Genomic DNA, 20,266 nt, shown 5'->3' with positions numbered 1-20,266 from the left:
CTCTCGTCTAGACAGCGTAAGATGCAACAGAGTGTGGTCCACTCGCAATAGCCTCTGTCTTTGGGCGCTCCTTTCGGCTTCTTTTTCCACTCTGCGGATCTCCTATTTCGCGTACCGCGATGACTACGTTGGACGAACCCTTAATTTTAAAACTCGTTGCAATCGCTGACAGCTGTCGGACGGCAACGTGGGAGGATCCTTCTCGTTGCTGTTCTCAGCAACGGGACCCCCCTCGATGATTGCACTCGTTACTTAAAATATATCTTTTGTACGTCAACGAACACGTTATTCACTGAATTTGGCGCCAACTAACTGCGTTGTTGGTGTGTCGACACGTGTCCACGTTGTTAATCTTTGGCGCCAAACAGCTAACATCCCTTAATAAACACGATGGACCTCCTTCAGCGCCTTAAGAACGCTAAGGCTAAAGTTCAATACATAAATTAGCATAAATTCGCGCCTCTTTATGTCGGTCGCAAAATTTCTGCCACTTTACTTTAAACTACAATTAATTCATTCTCTCGATTTCTTATAGACAGAGGATTTCCTTCTTTCCTTAAAGGCGGACAGATCTCGTTTATATCTAGAGTCAACATTACTGCAGCGTAAATGGCAATAATTCTTACAGTAAATTTCTCAGTAAAAAAGCAAAGAAATCACTCAGGTATAAACAAATCTACATAAACGTTCTGTGGTCAAATGATATTCACTTTCGTCACAATCGTATGTGGCATTTCTCGTAATTAAGCACTTAATTTAATTGATTTATGCGGTCATTTGATGTCGCCGATCGTTATGGGAACTTCGGACAATCGATCTGCATGTGTTTAAATTTTCTAACTACACCTGCTTACCATCAAATTTCATTTTTTTATAAGAAATTAATGAAAACAGACAATATTTAATAACTTAAGGAATTATAGCTCAAACTTGCTCTGTTTTCTGCGATAAGAGTAGAATTTATAGTACGAAATAAATAGAAATAATCGACATATATGATCCAGGAAAATAGAATTAAAATTTTTGACAACAAGATACATTATTCTTGATACGTAATACAAGAAAATAAATAAGTGAAAAGTACATTTGAATTGTACAATTGAAAGAGAAATGATTAACGTGACGAAAGAACGACTTAGAATTGATCTGTACGAAGCATCGCGAGAATTGAACCTGTGATTCACTCAAAACTGATTCTTCACATCGATCATAATATCAATCTAGAAATAAGTGAATCAAATCTTGGGAGGAGGTCCCAAGAAGGGTATCCCGAGTCACGTGGATGGGCCAATCATATGGACGATGACGTCGCGAATTCGGCCAACTAGCAACAGCGGATATCGATCCGTTCTCGTGCGAGTTCCTTTACCTGCGTCTTTCTCTCTCTATCTCTCCTTTTTCTCTTGACCAGATAAATTTTTGTGTCCCATCGACGGACCTCTGCCTCCGTTTCTGAGAAAAAGAGACGTGAGATTTACAAACGGTTAAAGCGGTGCGGCTGACAAAAGGCGCCAAAGGGACCTCCTTCTGCCTTCGCCTATGAATAATTCTCGCGATATCTATGCGCAGTTAATAAGTCGAGGTCGAAGAAACTGGACATCAAAAGCGAAATTAGCGATAGGTTCGGCAACTTATGGAAATGAGCGTTAAGATGTATGAAAGAGATCCCCTTTAACGTTTCTATGGATCGTTTCGCGGTGGATCGGGAGCTGAATTTATAACAAATCGTGTATCTTAGATCGCCACTGGGGAATGTTACACAGTTTCTTTCGTCCCAATTCTATTTCTCGCTGCTTCGCTGCACAATGCATCATACGGTTAAAGAAATGAAGACAGAATACGAAACTCGATTTTTTCTTCTTTCCCTCTTATTTCAAGAGTTTATCGTAAGAGACGGGATTATTTTTAAATTATAATACATTTATTTTATTTCGAGAGATTCGAAGCAGGAAAAAGCGTTAAGCAGGGGTTAAGCCCAAGGGATCGGCTTAAATTAACTTTCGCGACTCGTATATGCCAGACGCACTCAAATAGTACAGCAAATAATCACGCGCGTAGATAAGCTACGTGATACAGCGTCGAATAGCATGTATTGCGGTCCAGCCGTTAGAATATACGATATAATACCGCACGATGGTAGACGTCGTTTGAAACCGTGACTCGTCATTCGCTGAGTATTTCCGCTGTATAACAGAGTGATGTTTACAAGCGCGTACGTACATGTACGTGTATGTGCTCATGCGTGCGAAACGAAAGAGAGAGCGCATGTCCTATTATGATACTGCGATATACGTTCTGATACGCGGAGATGCATTATCAAGCAATCTACAGTGCGTGATGGAGCAGTGCTGCGAACGATGTCGCAGTGTCATTTAACGTTTAAGCATATAAAGATCGTTCTACATTAGCAAGTCGACTGCAGGCTTGTTGCAAGTTAATCAGACAAATACCATTGATGATTTTATTGTCGTAAAACGACCTTTAAACGCAATGCATTATCGATATACATCGATTAGCTAATGATCAAGATGCTTTGAATTAGTTCGATAGATTCAATATATCATGAAAAATTCGAATTAATTCGAATATAATTCGAAATCGTACAATTTTTAATGTCTTCTAAAGAAGTCTTGAATGTCTTGAAAAGTCTAAGCGATTCAAGGCACACTCAAAAAAGAAAAGTTATGTTTAAAAAATGTTGAAAAAATTGTTTCTTTCATTAATTTTTTTAAATTAAAGTAAAAATACATTTGACGAAAAATCTGCTTGACTTTAAGAAATGAGAAACCGAAGAGATATTTATTTGATTTCAAGAAATGACGTTCAAATCAAAGATTTTCTTTAACCATATATATATAACAACACTCAAATTTCTTTAATTCAAACAAATTTTTTTTAATCGAAAAAATCGAGAATTATCAAGACTTTCAAGAGTATACAGCTTCGAATAATATTCGAAATGTTTCGAAACAGAGCAATGATTAAATTGACTGAAAATTCGCAAGAGAAATGATTGAGTACCCATCATTAAATATAACATTCTTACAATGATAAATCTTATTTCAGAATCATCAGTTTTTTAAATGTTTTTTAAATGTTTATTTTGTCGTACTGTCTATAAAACAATCGACTGCTCGCACGTAGAAAATCTATTATCGACTTTTTTGTATTATTGATTTTATTATTACTATCGAAATTATCACAAGTAAATTTTTCTTCGGGGATCAAGGGTTCATTTCTTCAATTATAATCCATCCCATTATGAATAAATAAGAAATAGATCCTCATCCTAGGTCACGTGTAAGAAACACGTATGAGACAAGAACGTCGGCGAAACATAAAGGAAAAAAGGAAAAGATAGCGAGAGGAATAAAAATTACAGGGAAGAAAGAGAGAGAAAGAGCTAAAACTGCCTTGACAAAAACGATCCACACAGCTGCCACTCTACCAGCGAGTTTTATCACTCCAAGCAGGGGAGGTTCTCCCACTCCCTCCTGCCGTGTCTTTCGGTTTTCGACCGTTCCCTTTCTCCAAGTTTGCCTTAGATGTCTCTATTCCTCTTTTCCTCTTGTTGTCGATCTCCCTTCCTCTCCTATAGGATTAATACCTCTCGCTAAACGCCAGGGTTTCAAAAGCGAATCCACGGTATAGGGGCAGCTGTTGTACATTCCGTCGTCCCTATCTTCCTTCGGAACCACCTTCCTTCACTCTCTTCATCTGCTCTCGCGTATCTCGCTCTTTCCACCCCCATTTTCGTTCTTTTCTTTTTGTCCGCCACAGGCATACGTAGTGCTCGCCTTTGCTTGGTAATCTTACCTTTCTTGGGTTCACTCGTGACCTGCCCGCACCACACATAATTGAGTCTGAGTTGAAAGAAAATCCTCCAGAGGAAATTGTAAGACACATTTCTTTTCGCAAAGAGATCGTTGCAAATTATTTTAAGATTTTTAATATCGCGCCGAATTTTTTAAAAATAATTCTTTGTTATTATAAGTTTAGTTTACGTAAAATAAATAAGAAAAAAGTTTTAAATAAATGTGGTATGTAAATGTGTAAAAGATAAATGACACATTTCTTGTAAAATGTATATACTTCATTCATTAAACTTATAATCTTGAAATTTTCTATTGGACAGCTAAAACCGTTCATAAATTTTTATCTTTTTAATAAAGAGTAATATTTTAAGCAATCTCAGAATTTGTGTATATATACAATATTTTTACTATTTATAATTATATTTCATATTTTTTCTTCACTGTCTATATTTTCCAGAGAGTTTTTTCTAGAGAGATAAACAATTTTTTGGGGATATATAAAAACAAATAAACTATGCTATTAGAAGAATGGTCCTTTCACTAAATTCCATCTCTTGAGAGTTTCATTTGTTATTTTTAACTTCCATATTGATGGAGGTAGGTAAATCAATCCATTTCTGGGATTTCAAAGTAAACAACGTCTATATTAATGTATGCACATAGTAAATAATAAACTAAATTTAAGTCAAATTTAATAAATTTTGAATTAAATTATTTAACTTTATAAATTTATTTTAGTTAAATTAATGATATATTGAACAGGAGCAATGGCAACCTAAAGATGATTAAAAATAATTCTAATTAGATATAATTTAACATTATAAATTTAACAGTGTAAAGTGCAGGATGTTCCCAAATATTTAAGTAATTTCAACTTGACAGTTTTCAGAAATTGAGCGTCCAAACAAGAGACAGTGAGTTACTTTTATTCATACAACAGTGCAATAAATTTTTGTGGCTTTAAGATTACAGTTACTCTGACATGTTATCTGTCCGGAAGGTTTAAAGGGGTAACGAAAGGGTTAAAGGGTTTCGGTGACAACAAACACATACGATTCAGTTGTTACTATGTGAGATAAAATTCTGGAGAGATTAAAACGTTTCTTTCAATTCATATCTCCGCCGGAAGCAACAAAACGATGAGACTTTGCCGCTGCAACATTTTTTCCATTCAGAAATTGTCTCCCTAGTTTCATAACCATCTGTTTTTTTTATCGATCAACACATTACAAATGTGTCGACTGCTTTCGTAATCACGAAATTGAATCACTCAAAGAAATTAAATAAAGAGAAAATTAGCTGTCTACTAATTCTGCGTGCTTTGACGAACGAATTTGTCTATAAATCAGAAAAATAAATATAATAAAACATGATTTAAATTCTAGGAAATGATAGAAATTTTATTTTCATTTGGAGACTGTCTGCCAGTTATGTAATTAACGATCATAGAGCTGTTTTTTAATTACACCGAAAATAAAGAAATAATGGAATGGAAATTTTGTTAATAGAAGAAAAATTATGCTATATAACAATCTGAATAATTTAATCGAAAAATACGACCGTGATATATATTATTCTTTTTTACTGCATTTTCTAAGACAATCTGCTTTTAAATCAAATAAAAATATTGAGAAGAAGAACGTTCGAAAAGAACTTGTTAGTAACGACATTCGAGCAGTTTCTGTGATCAAGTGCTTTTTGCTTGATCAGGTACGAGAAGAAAGAAAATCTTTGCAAGATACGTATTTTACAATTTCAGTAAATTCATGAAACAAGTTTCCTTATACGGACGTAGTAAAAATTATAAATGTGTCGGTAAATGCGAATAAGAAATTGTTCTCTAATCAATACATGTAAAGAAATATTTTCTCTATCTTGAAAAATTTTAAATTGGCTATGCCAATCCCTATAAATATGTATTTATGAATTTCTTATCAATATTATTTCCCTTAAAATATTGTGAAACTTGTGCAAAGTAAAAAATATAATTGAAAAAAAAATTAACAGGCTATGAATATCTTATTTCCCGTAAACTACAACTAGATATATTTTACGACAGTTGTAAAATTATTATTTGTCTGAAATCTCTATATAGACACATATTTCACAATTTATTAACATTTTTATGTATTTTATTATTAATATTAGATATATTGATATTTACATGTTAGAATTTATCAAAAAATTGTATTAACATTATCGTAAATTATAGTACAATTATGTAAACGCTTATCAAAGATCTTCATTCATATCAAACTTTGTTTGAACGCTTAAGTAACATCTTGAAATGCTTCATCACCTTGCATATAACACACTGCAGCAAACAGTGTGTATGCACTTAAAAGAATAAAATGTGCCATTTATATTTCAGGATGAACTTGAGAAGAACAGAAAGGAATTTGGAATTAAGAAGGGATATTAAAGTATAAAGAGATATTGTAAGAAGAAACCCTGACTAATTACTTATTCATCGAACAATATTACATTCCAAAGAAATGCTGCATCTTCGTTTTGAAATAATGCAAAAAGAAAAGAAAGCTGGAATAAAAAAAACCATAAAACTGAATTCTATTCGTTACTTTTAATTAAAGAATTTGTAAAGAAACTCGAAAAAATTAGAGATTTAATAAACAAAAAGATTATCCAGTGCAAATTTATTGACAATTTAGCACCCAATACTCAACACTCAATTTAATTAAAGATGCTGCATTACTAAGAGTTCCACACTTTTATATCGACTTTAATATCGACTTCAAGCGACAAATATCACAGTCGGATTCATGCAGACTAAAAAGACGATAATTCTTCGCGTAATACAAAGCCCACACGCACAACGGACGGTGCTCGTTTGTGCAAGACGGATGACGAATCGAGTAAGTGACAATGAAATTCGACATGTAAAAAATGAGACGCGTTCATGCAGTCTGCTTTGTATTCACGCACGCGAATGCCGCCGCCTTGCGGTACAATTGTATTCTGACATGCATATATCGATTCGTTACACTCGCCGAATGAACGATAATGTCGGAACTGATAAACGACAAAGTCTCTGCTCCGATAACATATGCACAATAAAAGATTAAAATTAAACATAATGAATAACGCAATACATGATGTATTAATTTTTATCACTATTATTAGCGTTCTAAAATTATTGTTTATAATTAATTTGTTTCATCCAAACTTTTATCAATATATTCGTGCTATATATATCTAATTATCCGAAATGTCTATATTAATAGACATTAATATAAATTATTTGCTAACAAGAATTGTAAATCTTGGTCTGAGTTTTTTATATTTTTGTTTTACGATCTTTTTGCAAAATCAGATATAATATTTTTCTATAAGTTTTCTTTATTTTTTCTTTTTTCGCATTAGCAGTGATTTATTATGACTGGTTTCAGTCTTTCTTCTACATTACCTCGCCTTTCGTCTTGTCACGCATCGAAGTCTGTGTCACGCATCGAGCAAACAATTCAGTAAACCATATGTTACAAAAACGTGACCGAGTACAATCGTAGTGCATGTGCAAGAGAAAGAATGAAGACGGTCAAGAGAATTCGCTTGTTGTAGTAACTTTCTTTCAAAAAAATTCGAAATTTTCCTTTTCTCTCGTTAGCCTGACTACTTGAAACGTAGGTATATTCCTACGAAAGGTTATGGCTACCCCATGCGTGTCTACCACATTCTTGCTGACTACGAATTATGTATAAGATATTCAGGTTTTTCGAAACTATATGTGTATCTCTTCACCAGCTGTTCAATATCTCCCTCGATCCAAATACATTGAGATTTTCTCTAGCCGATTTTGTACAACAGAAATACGAATGAAACGTTTCCCGATTCAATTCTGTAAAAATCTTGCAGCTGCGTTTTAAGCAACTTCGATTTTTCATTTTCATTTTTTAAAGTCCTTATTTTATTTTAACAAATGCTCTTCCATAAATTCTTCGAACCATCCTCTCGCTTTTTTTTGTCTATTTACCTCTCCAAACTACTTATGTGCGGAATCAGTTAATATTTGCGCCTCCTAGACGTTAATGATCGGTTGTTTTCTTCCTCAAAGGAAAGAGAGTTACGGGACGATGCGCACCTTACCTTCTTATGAAGGGTCGCATGCTGAGACATTTTAACGTCACTACCTGCATATCCGTGCAGATTAACGATCTGAAGAAAAGGATTACGTCAGCAACAGCTGTGCATGCAAAGTTCCGACACACAAGCTATCTATCTTTATCGAAAACCTTTATATCTAGAATTAATAAGCTAAGTACTAAATGCTCTAATTGTTAATATCCATTAGAATTATTTCACTGCTTTAGTTTATTAATTTATTTTACATAACAGCACAACTTTTACTAATGAAGAAAGAGCTCTGTCATCGATCATGCAGCACAGATTAAAATGTCGATGTAAAACCGGAATTAAAATAGACATTAATATCTCATAATCAACAGATATCACTGATTCCCTATAATATGTAGCGAGTTACTCTTTACAAAATCTGATTGCATGCAAGACATGCAGATATGTAGCGGTATAATCCAACGTGCAATTTAAAGCGTTTATCGAGGAATCGAATCACGAGCTCATTCTTTCTACTACGAGCACGGCTTCGAGAAGATTGCAGGACCAAGGGTTCGTGTAATAATAAGTTTGCTCTCGTCTTTGGGAGGATATACGATACCCTTCGCGTTTTCTTTTCTCTTGCTATATTAAAACACGGAAAATAAGCACCTATGCGAACCAAGCAATTTTACCACGGCGCGCAACCTTCATCAATCTGATAAGAATATTTATGAATTGTAAATTATTGCAATCTTTAATTTATGAATTTGGCAATCTAGAACATTATTATATTTTACAGCAGTTTTTTTTATTTTATTCTTAATAAATCAAATTATTATATTTACATAAATATTATTATAAACAGATTTTAAGTAAAATTAAAATATAATCGTATTAAAAAAAATTAAAATAATTATAATATACGATATACTTCGCATATTACTTTACTGCAAATTGATCAATAAAAATGTACTGAATATTTTATTAAATTTATTCGAACGTTTTCTCAAATGGCTGTTAATGTGTAAAATACGTAGAAGTTTCTTGGAATATGTATGCACACTACAATTTGCAAAAGCTAGACGGCATCTTTAAGAGAGACTATTGTCGAGAAGTAGAGGGTTGAGATGATCGGGCATTCGATTAATGCGTTTATCAGGGGCTATCGAGACATTCCTGGTCTTTTTACTGAGACGACAAACGAACCATCGTGGGATCGCAAGGTTCGCTGCTGCCTGCAACTCGTTACACACATGCCGTCTTTCGATACCATATACGTGGTTTGTAAATGTGTGTACGAGAGAGAGAGAGAGAGAGAGAGAGAGAGAGAGAGAGAATGCACGAGTAAGAAAGATAGAGAATTGGAAGGGTGAAAAGAGGAGAAATCGCAATACTGATAACTATCGATCGTACGACCCAGAGTTCGTATCGAAACACAAAGATGCATGGCAAATCCGTGTTCTCGGGAGATATCCTCCAGATTCCACAAAGAATATTCTACGAACAGAGTTTAACTCCACTCCACAAAATTTAAATTTTTTATTATCTTATACAATTTAAACAAAACATTACTTATTTTGCACATTTAACAATTTAATTCATGTTAAATTAATTTTATTATATTTTTAAAAGCAGAGTGTCTAAGAATTAATATAAAATATAGATTTCATAGGATTAACATATGTAACAGATAGAATATTTCTCTACAGCCATACATTATCCTTCCTCAATTTTCTAAATGGAGAGAAACAGGATAAGATCTTTTAAAAATATTATATGAAAAGAATTTAATAATTAATCTTAAAATAAATTATATAGGTCTTCGATCCCGAAATATTAATTTTCTCACAATAAAGTGTTACCGAAATTAGCTTGAAATCAACAATGCAAATGAATCGGGAATTGTCGTGTGCCATGCATATTTCACGCAGTGATGGCACGCGAGGTTTACTCGCTCGTACTATTTTACTTCATGTAAGAACGGTTTCTCTGCTGTCCGTTGTATCGGGTTGCTTTACGCTTCGAGAAGCACGCAGTGAAAAGGAAAGAGAGCTCCTGATCGAGACCTGATGCACCTGGCCAGGTGCTACATAGCAGTGGGTCAATATGAACATATGACGATACTACCACGGAGACCGTTGAGTAGGAAAATAAAACGCAAAATAATAATGAACGAGCTGACGGAATGTTCTTCCTTTTTCGCACTCTCGCAACTTGTATGCCCCAGCTTATATGCAAGTTTGCTGCTACTTCGATATTAAATGAATTAATCATTTGAAAAACGAGACAATCAAAAAGCTAAGTATGAAAACAATATTATAAGTATTCTTGATTATTTGTAAAAAAAAACCACTGTCAATAATTTACAATGTCCTATCTTACGAATATAATACATACTAATATCTTAGAAAAAATTTTCCTTGTTCTTGGGAGAATAAACAATTATTACCGAGTACTATTGAAATTGTTTTTTTATATTTTTAATGTGGTTTTTAAAATTCCATGAAAACCTCTATGTCTAAAGACTAATATACCGATTTTTCCCATATCGAGATAAAAAATTACACGAAACTTGAAAACAAATCCTCGTGTAAATTCGTCTTTTTCTAAACCCGAGACGAAAGACTCGCTCGACCGGATTCTAGTGCGTCCCCTGTGAAATTGTCAAGGCACCCACCGGAAAAAGGGACTGCACAAGGAGTCTTCCTTTTCACAGGAAACACCCGCACCCCAGACCTGCACCCGACAACGTTAGATGGCCACTCAACGGTCTCCGCGCAGCCGTTGCTAATTATAAGGAACAATTTCTTCCTTCCTCTTTACAGGAATATCTTCGTCCGGTTTGTCGTGAAATTAATTTCCACAATCATGATAAAAAAACGGACGTTATTATAAAATCGGAAGCACAGCGTTATCTTTTTATCCAAGAGGGTTAAAGATTTCGACAACTCACTTTCAGATACTTTTAAAAAGATGTAGAGTATTTTTTACTAAAAATAAAAAGTGACGTTTGCAATTCATTAAATATAAAGTAAAAGAAAGTATTTAAATTTCCAAGATAAATGTTTTAGTTTTAACGAGATTGAATGAGTAACTACTGACTTTACCATGGTGTTAGTCATGCGTGCATGCGTTACATGTAGTAATGCATCGCTGACAGAAACGATCAAGGGAGGGATGCTCGCACATTTATTCTCATGAACGATCGTACTGTATCTCACCGAGAACTTTCTACGGCATCCCGCAAGGCTATCTGAGAAGCTAAGAGCGCCAAAGTCATCAGAGAAACGTGAGAGATCGGTGAAACAAAATCGAGTTCAGATTTCCTTTTACTCGCAAATCTATTCGAAACCTAAACTATAACAATAAAATTTCTTTTAAAAAAATTCATCGTATTATTTAAAAAAAAATTTGCAATTTGAAGATACGATATTTAAATGAAACAAAAGATTAGCCGTTAAAATATAATCTATAGATATAGCATTCTATATATAAAATTCCAAATTTAACGGCACTGTATGCAAGTGATAGTTAATATTTTTCTTTCTGCATAGCAGAATAATTCTTTAAGCTTTCAGCGGTTCAGACGTCTCGTCTTTTTTTTTATTCGCATTGCACGCTTGTGGTTTGGCATTCTCGTACAATTGTCGTAAAAGACTAAAGGCCTCTGCCCGCCCTTTGTTTTAGAGTGTCAGGTACCACAATATATTCGCATTGTTCTCTCTGTGGCCGGTTTTTGCCGCAGGCCGATTCGCGATCCAAAGAAGAAACGAGCGCTGGCGCGGCTCTCTCTGGATGTGCACAAGGAGAGACGCGGAGACCTCGCTCTGATATATTATCTGCCAGACTCGATTTTGGTAGAGAGCATTAAACTACAATATTGCATATTCATTTGCGAACGTTAACGTCGATTTTTCTTTGCAACGCGTCGCGATCCGAATTTATTTACGATCCAACTATACCTTTTAAATCGCCATTTCTTTTTGTCATCTTTCCACGCGATTTCTTAAAAACTCAATCATTGACGTTTTCTTCTTTGATATGACATATCACTTAACTAATAGTGAGCCGGAAAAATAAAATAAAAAATCATTTATGGTTTCAGCTATTTACAATCCAACATATTTAAATTTATGAGAAAGGTTTAAAATGCAAATCCGATGATGCATTTATATCACTTTTAAACGGTAGTTCATTGATGAAATTTTGGAACCTAATTTTTGGACGATGTAAAATATTAGATCTATATTTATAATAATGTTTTAAGGTGATCATTTTAAAGGTATACATTCATCTTAATATCTGTTCGGTGACGAGCTTTCGCAGTCTATTATCTCACGAGCTAGATGCAATATGCATTCGACAATGCGCGTTTCATCGTTATCGTGTATTTCACGGTGATAAAGAATAGTAATACGAATGTATAGTCGGCATTGACTTTGACACGAGCGCGAACACATGCCTCGCTATCGTTTCGCGCGGGCAACAAAGAAGCTTGAGGTATGCCACTTGCATCCGCTATTACAATCTAACGCGAGGAGGAATGCGTCGCTCGTTCGACAAGAGAAAGAAAGAGAGAGTAGTGCCGGGGAACGGCAGGTAGCCCCGTCGACGACGAGAACGAGAAAGCACGTACATCACTGTCACAGATTCTTCACGCCGTCGTCTGACTGATTTCCGCGAGTAAATCATCGCGTTTGCTTCACCGCTTTGCTCGAAGTTCGCGTTCACGCTTATGGACGTTCAACGGAACCGCGGCAATGTAATAGAAGCTATTTATGCGGAAATGACACAATATACCGTGAAATATTCATAAACGTTACATAAAGTTAGAGCGCATGTCGTAATTCCTTGGAATTATGAGAATCATTCATGTTTTACAAGAAAGTGCTTGGATCTAGAATTGTTATGAAGTAAACGTTTATATCTCTCTGGTAACCTATTTTATGATTTCTTCAATATATTAATGCGTAATGTATATCATAAAAAATATAAATTGATATATTTTTTTCATGATTTCTTTAGAAAAGGGATTTTGTATTGTCCATTATATTAAGCTTAAGAATTGGATATTGTGTTATTTATAATAGTTTGTTAATTAGCACAATTACATAAAAAAAATAAATTACATTTTTACATAACCTTTTTTATAAAATGGCATCCAATTATCTATATTGTACATTGACTAGTTCAACACGAGATCTATACTGGCTATGATTAATTGCTATATAGTAAAAAAACACACTTATGTGTAATACATATGTTTTGTGTGTATAGAAATTAACGATGAAAGTAATATCCATTCGCTGTCGTTACTTAAAAATCTAACTGCATTACCATGAAGATTACAAATGTAATCTCGTTACTCAAAAAAACCCTTGTTACTAAAAAAAAAAGAAAGTAATTATATCTAATGATAACAAGTGTACGTTACCTCCCAATTTTGAGTTATATAAAATACATGACTAATTAAATGCAACAATTTCTTGCACTGAAACGTAACTGCGAATATCGTGAGATGGATTTCAATTGCTATGTACGAGATAAAATTATGCAAAACACGCAGAATCTCATCATTGAGAAACATCCGTCAAATTTTGCACACCGTCGACGGGTCTCGCTTATCTCGAGCCTTAACGACCCACGAAGCAATTATCCTTCGCGGCGGCTCAAAGCCAAAACGACAATAAATCAACGTCAAAGTAATGATCTCACAATCGAAACAATTACCCGACCGCGATTCGATTTTGTGCGCGCGAACTATGCGAATGCCAATTTAGTCGAAGAAATCTTGAGACTACCGGGCTATCGATTATCGCCGGCTGGTAATTAGCCGTCGTGTTTCTGTTCTCGCGAGAATTACGAGCGCCAAAACGATCTACGAACGAAGAGAAACGAGCCAGCATCCTTAATTATAGGTTTCGACATGCCTGACGCAATGTGCAACGGCAAAAGCACACAATAAACAAAGTGTTAGTCAACTGTTGTGTAGTTTAATCTTGAAACATAACAGGTGTAAACTTTAAGCCGTAAGATATTGGCCACATCACAGTCAAATATGAGAAGAATAATCAACTATAATTGATTGACTTTTTACGAGACTTTTTTCAAGCTCACTGTACCTATTGTGACTTATAGTCGTTTATGGAAAGTCCTCGCCAATATGTGTAACCGCGCACATAATTATGACAATTTTTGATTTTCATAAACGACTCAACAATCGACCGACTTTGTCTATCATCTTACCCTAAGGCCACATTAAGATCACGATGTGGTGTGCTCTTAGCAGTGTAACAGACTTTAACAGAACAATCGACTGTGTGTGTGGAGAGATCAATTATTATAATTATATGCACATATTACGAAAATAATGTATATTTACAAAATAATGAATAATAAATTGTATTGGCTGCTGCAACTAAATATCACGCATTGCCTGCTTGATTTTGAACGCATCGTGTATAGCAACATTAAAAATTTGTAAAAACATAATGTGAAATCAAATTAAATTGTAAAGAACTGTTTAAATGTTTAAGATAATAATTACATCGTAATTACAGTTTAATGCACAATATTATCATATGCTGAATTAGCTTTAAAACTGCTGCACATATATTTTCATAATATTGCATTAAAGATGTATGTAAAATATACTCGGGAATGTATTCAGCAAAATATATTCTATTAAAAAAATTGATGATATTCTTAATATTTTTCCTCTTCATATTTTTCTCAGCTTTAGCAAAAAGCTATGTGTAGATAAAAGAGTAAGGGTAAACATGTTAATTTCTCAAAATATAAATATCGAAAGTGTGTTAACTTTCAATAAATAAGAGATAATCGCATTCAAATTGGCAAACAAATTAATATATTCTCGGTATGTTTCTTAGATCAAAAACTGCTAACATAATGCTGTCAAAATTGGCTGAATGCGATTTTCAACGAAACATAATCATTTTTCTGTTCGCATATTATCATTCATTGTAGATTATCATTATTCAATTAGGGTGAAAGATATAAGTATCGCATCAAAGAAATGTCCGTGTCTTATTGGACACCGACATACCGAATTATCTAACTGTTATGAGATAAACGAAATGAACACGACTCTCGGCGAAATGCAACATGCATTATTACAGACTCTCGCGAGTGTCGAATACGAGAACCCTGAGAAATGTAGCGTACGAAATTCTTCGAAAGCTGCGACATTTCGCATCAGTCGTTGACTTTGCCGTGAGTTTTCTCACGAATGCGTTTTTACCGATAAATTTTGATCATTTGATTCCTTCAAAGTTAACATCGTAATTTTTAATATGCAAATATATACATAGATATTCAAATATATATGAATCGTTGTATAATTCTTCAAAAATAAAATAACATTTTCATTAAACCCCCGAAGCTGACGCTAAACTCTGTAAGACAGACGCTTATTGACGCTAGATTTGTAAGAGATCCCTATATAATTTTTATTAATCAATCCTACGTCTGCAATCTGCGTAATTTTTAATACAAACAAAATTTTATTCTCAAATTTCCTGATTTCCTCTTTCCTAAAATTCTTGTTAAAAAACTACTTATAATAGAAATGTTGAAAAGTAACTGAATATTTTTACATTTTTTGAACCTTACAGAACAATAAAAAATTTGAACGAAGAGAATATAAATATGATTGCAGACAGAGAGTTAAAGGCACTAATTAATTTCAAGAAACCAAACTCATATAAAATATAACTCATTTTAAAGAATATAAAAGTAATCTAATTTGCAGATGTAAAGAAAATTGAATCGTTAGATATTTGTGATAAAAGAGATTTACATTATAATTGAGTGGATTCAACAGATAAAATCCACCATCAGCTCCGAAGTGTTAAGACATGAACTTGGACATGAAGTACTACAGTAAAAAAATTAGACATGATTTGTCTCATTTCATTATAATATACTCAAGTATACGGCATAAGAAATCAATTGATTTACCTTGACGAAGGAATGAAATTTGATTTTGCTCGGTGATACAGGTGGACTATTTGGCTGTGCTGGAACTTGCAGCAAATTCTGTACATCCAGCAAATATCCTTTCCGAACGTAACGTCTACTCTTAGGACTCGTCTGTATATCCTCTTCGCGCTTCGCTTTCTTCGCCATTGCCAACAGCCACAAGTTCTCCTTGATGGTGTTCTTACGCATGATAAAACTCATTTTTCGCTTATTGGCACACGAGTCACTTTTGCAGATCCTCCTCCACACTCTGGATACCATACTGACCGAGCACAGATCTTGAGACGTGAGAAAAGATAAGATTTTCGACACTAGATTCAAATGGTTGCTCTCTTCTCCAAGAAGAGATAGGAAATCCACTTTCTCTCTTCCCATATAATCAAAAGTAAGTCTTCGACTGTTCCGTAGCGACGCACATAGACCGCGATGGCTGAAGTCCAGCTTCTTGGGTTTAATCTCGGTTGAGGCAGCCAAATCCGTGATACGTAGTTCGCGCAACTTACGATTATCCGCTGACGTTATGATGGAGCTGTTTCTCGTATGAATCGGCGAGATCACAACTCGCGGGATCAAAACTTTGAGTTTTGGCGGCGTCCTGACCTGTTGCGATTTACCATGCGGCGTACAGACTAGCTTCATTTCCGCATCCTCCAGGATAGGCTCCGACGCTATGTCAGATGAAGAGGGTACCGCCGGTGACGGGGGTGGCGAGAGAATTTGGAAATCCGTGGATGCGGGGGTGACAGGCACCGTGGTCCTCCAGTTCCTCCTGTTCCTGAGCGGCCTGTCGAATTCATTGTTGGCACAGCTTGGGGTAGAATGCACCAAGCTGAGACTCTGGTTATCGTGCGTGCACAACGATTCCAATACCGAGTCCTGCTCGACAGGATTCTCAGATACGAGATAATCCGAAGTATTGTGGAACTCGGACGTGTTTAAACGATAATTAAATTTGGAGCGATGCCTCAGCACCTTTTCGCACAAGAAGGGATCTGGGCGATGTCTATGCTTCTTGATAGAGAACAATGCGCCGGTAGACGAACGCGTTCGATAACCAGCTATCTTCGGGGTACAGCTGCTGGTCTGAGGCGTTATAATGGACAGGTAGCCGCTATCGGCACTGTCATGGGAATTCATGCTGTTGATCTCCATCATGCTGTTGATGGAGATGCACGGCGTCTTGATGACGTGCATGCTGTCGATGTCCTCCATCATGCTCAGGACGTCGTTCATTTGACTGACTTTCAAAACTTTCTCTGGCAATATTGGACGCTTGGACTTCCGGTACGGACTATCTCGCCTCCTACTGGACTTCACGTGAACGGTGTATTCAAAGCGACATATTGAACAGTACTCGAGCCGCCATCAAATAGCAAAATTGTAGGGTTCTATGTATAAATTAAACAAACGTTATATTACATTTCATTACCCTCTAAAGTTTTTAGAGTAAAATCTTACTCTCAAAGATTGAAAACTAATCCATTTTTTTTCAAGACTAACTCAATTTTTATTCTTGAGGGTGAGATTCTACTCCAAAAAATGTAGAGAGTACATTATATCACATTTAAATTTTATTTGTACAAACCTATCAGTAAATAAACAGCTGTTATACTGTCTATTAACTTCGATGATCTTTTCTAAATGGGTCACTTCACTTTCGCTTTCCGTTTACCGTAAAGATAAGATAATCACGCTTCTGCTAGTGTCCACCGAGACAGGTATATGAACACATATTTACGGACTCTTTTAAGGTCTAACACATTAATCTTCATTAAATCTCGAATGTGTGAAACGATGTACTTTAACGCGATAAGTAAATCACTGATAAATCAACGGACAACGACCGGCACATATTTCACGACGCACGAAACAGAGCTGTTTTAAATTTTCAGCTCATCACAACACTCGCGAATCTGTTTACGCCGCGCGGAATATAGGGAACGAAGAGTGTGTCCTCGTAACGCGTCATTGTCTCCCTCGAAGAACCTTCATCATGTCGAATCGCACGAATGTCATTCCGCGATAATCGCCGTTTTTCTGAAATCGCGTCGACGTATGTACCGATATACGTCGTGAAGTACGGCGAACGCGGTTCCGTCGCGCGGCACTTGACGTTTCTCTGTTCGTGTTGTCACTCGCCTCACTTCGCACTGTACTCACGTGCATCGCGCGGGAAACGCACGCGCCTCATGTCCGCCTGGCGCTACTTTCCTTTCCCCCTCTTCTCAGCCATTCACCCTTTTGCCGCTTCCAATGACGGTGACGATCGCGGGTGCATGAGAGAAAGTCCACCCCTCCAGCGTTCACAAAAGGCGCTTCACAAAGAGGCCAGCTCGTTCCGATCCTTTCACCGCGGTCGATTTCCTCGCGAGGAAATTCACGATTTTGACAACGCTTCGCACGATTTACGCGACCAAACATACACCTCGTCCTCTTTACGCCGTATGCACGATACGCATCACGCACCCTAGACCAATTGTCACTAAGCAGCGCTTGAGGGTGCGCGCAGAAAAACGTGCGCACGCACCCGCTTGCCAGCGCTCTCCCTCAGACTTACCCACACGCTTCAACGTCCTACCGACACATTGAACGTTCCGCGTTCGTAAAGTCTGTTCTTACCGTCTGTTTCTTCTTCCCCCACCGATCGATGCCACGCGCGTCAACTGACGAATCATGTGTGACGCCCCGTCCCGCCATTCGTTGCCAAGCGGCGTCATTGGCCGAGCTCCGTCGAACAGCTCCGCGCCGGATGCTGGAACTTTTGTTGCCGGGGAGATTTTCTCTCGCTCGCCCTCCCGACTTCTGATTATTTCCATTTTACAACAGAAAAATAAGATATAATTTAAAAAAATTAATTAAATTTTAATTTTGAAACTTTAGCTCGTAAAGCGGATATAGAGAATTATCCAGTCGTTCGTTTCATATACAATAGAAAGCGCGATAATATATATTATATTTAATTTTGATTTGTATATATATTATCTGTATTTTAATTGTAATCATGATTAATTGCCTTTTTTGAAAAATGATGCGATTCAAAAACTATTAGGCCTGTTATTTTTAAATAAACTTAGTGTACAACTTAGGTTTATATTTACTCTTTTTTTTGGAAAAAGAACTGGAAGAAAAAAAAGAAAAGAAAATTAAAGAAATTCAGCTAAAAAGAACAAACTTGTTAACTAGTAACGTCATCTGTCGATACCAGAGACAAATCTGAGAAAGAGAATGTCCTCGCACATTACTGCCCTCTGAAGAAGTGGATGCAAACTATACAACAATATCCATTCTTTTTTCGGTGCTTCTGATAAAAATAAATCGCTAAAATTGTTCAAATCTTTATTAATTTGATAGATTTATTTCAGCGATTTATTAATTATTTTCATCAGGAGCACTGCAAAAAAGTGAATATTGTTGAAAATTATATATTTAAATTCACAATGCAATATGCAAACTTTGTTGAATTCTAAGTACTAAGTTAAAATATGATACTAATTGAAATAAAATACAGTAATTTGTAATTCCTGTATATATGTACATATATATATATATATATATACATGTGTGTGTGCGTGTGCGTGCGTGCGTGCGTGTGTGTGTTTTTTATTATTTGATGAACAACAAGAACAATTGATGCATTATATGCGCTTCATGCGTAACTCAGGACGCATCTTATATCTATGATTCTGGTGTACATATTTTAATTATTCCTGATTAACGAAGTAATAGTACGGATTAAAAATGCAGAATAAGATGTAAATGATTGCAGAATTAAATGATTCAAAAGTAATAAAAAGCTACAATACGTCAATCTTTTGTTAAAAATATTGCGTACATTGTGCGAATTTTGTGTAACAAAGAGTTATTACAAAGTAATTATCGTGTATTGTAATTTATTTCCATCTGAAGCACCGCTCCTAGATATCGATGTAATTTTGTCTCTAGGGCAGAAACGTGAAAAGTAAAAATTTTTTGTATTTATATTTTTTATATTTTTTGTATATATTTTTATGTATGCATTTGTGTATATGTACATACATACATGCATACAAATTTTCACTTTTCACGTTTCCACTCTAGAAAGAAAGTTACATGATCGATACCCAAGAAAGGTGCTCCAAATGGAAATAAATATAATAATCTAATATTATATAATTTAATAATCTAAATACAATTAGTAAAATAATTAAAAAATATATAAAATTACAAACGTTTCTTCTTTTATTTTATGTAATCTGTCTTAAAACATTTTGACATTAGAATCTTATATGAGTTGACACATTACCACTGATGGTTTATAAATATTTCATTACATGCGCTATCTAATTGGTTCATTAATTTAATAATGTATTTTTGCTTTATGGGCTAAAGAAGGCTTTATA

The 20,266-nt window shown here is 35.3% G+C and overlaps 1 protein-coding gene across 1 annotated transcript in view; it reads right to left on the bottom strand.

Moving 5' to 3' along the window:
• LOC108746179 (F-box only protein 43-like) overlaps positions 1-17,225 on the bottom strand; it is a 35,128-nt gene extending 17,903 nt beyond the window's left edge. The window contains exon 1 of the mRNA XM_018482785.1: positions 15,867-17,225. Coding sequence (XP_018338287.1) covers positions 15,867-17,120 — 1,254 coding nt within the window. The 5' untranslated portion in view covers positions 17,121-17,225. The remainder of the gene's footprint in view (positions 1-15,866) is intronic.
• Positions 17,226-20,266: the final 3,041 nt, after the last annotated feature.

The sequence above is a fragment of the Trachymyrmex septentrionalis genome, unplaced genomic scaffold (genome assembly GCF_001594115.1).
Source record: "Trachymyrmex septentrionalis isolate Tsep2-gDNA-1 unplaced genomic scaffold, Tsep1.0 scaffold16, whole genome shotgun sequence".
NCBI lineage: Eukaryota > Metazoa > Arthropoda > Insecta > Hymenoptera > Formicidae > Trachymyrmex > Trachymyrmex septentrionalis.
This window is presented reverse-complemented; position numbering and strand designations above follow the sequence as displayed.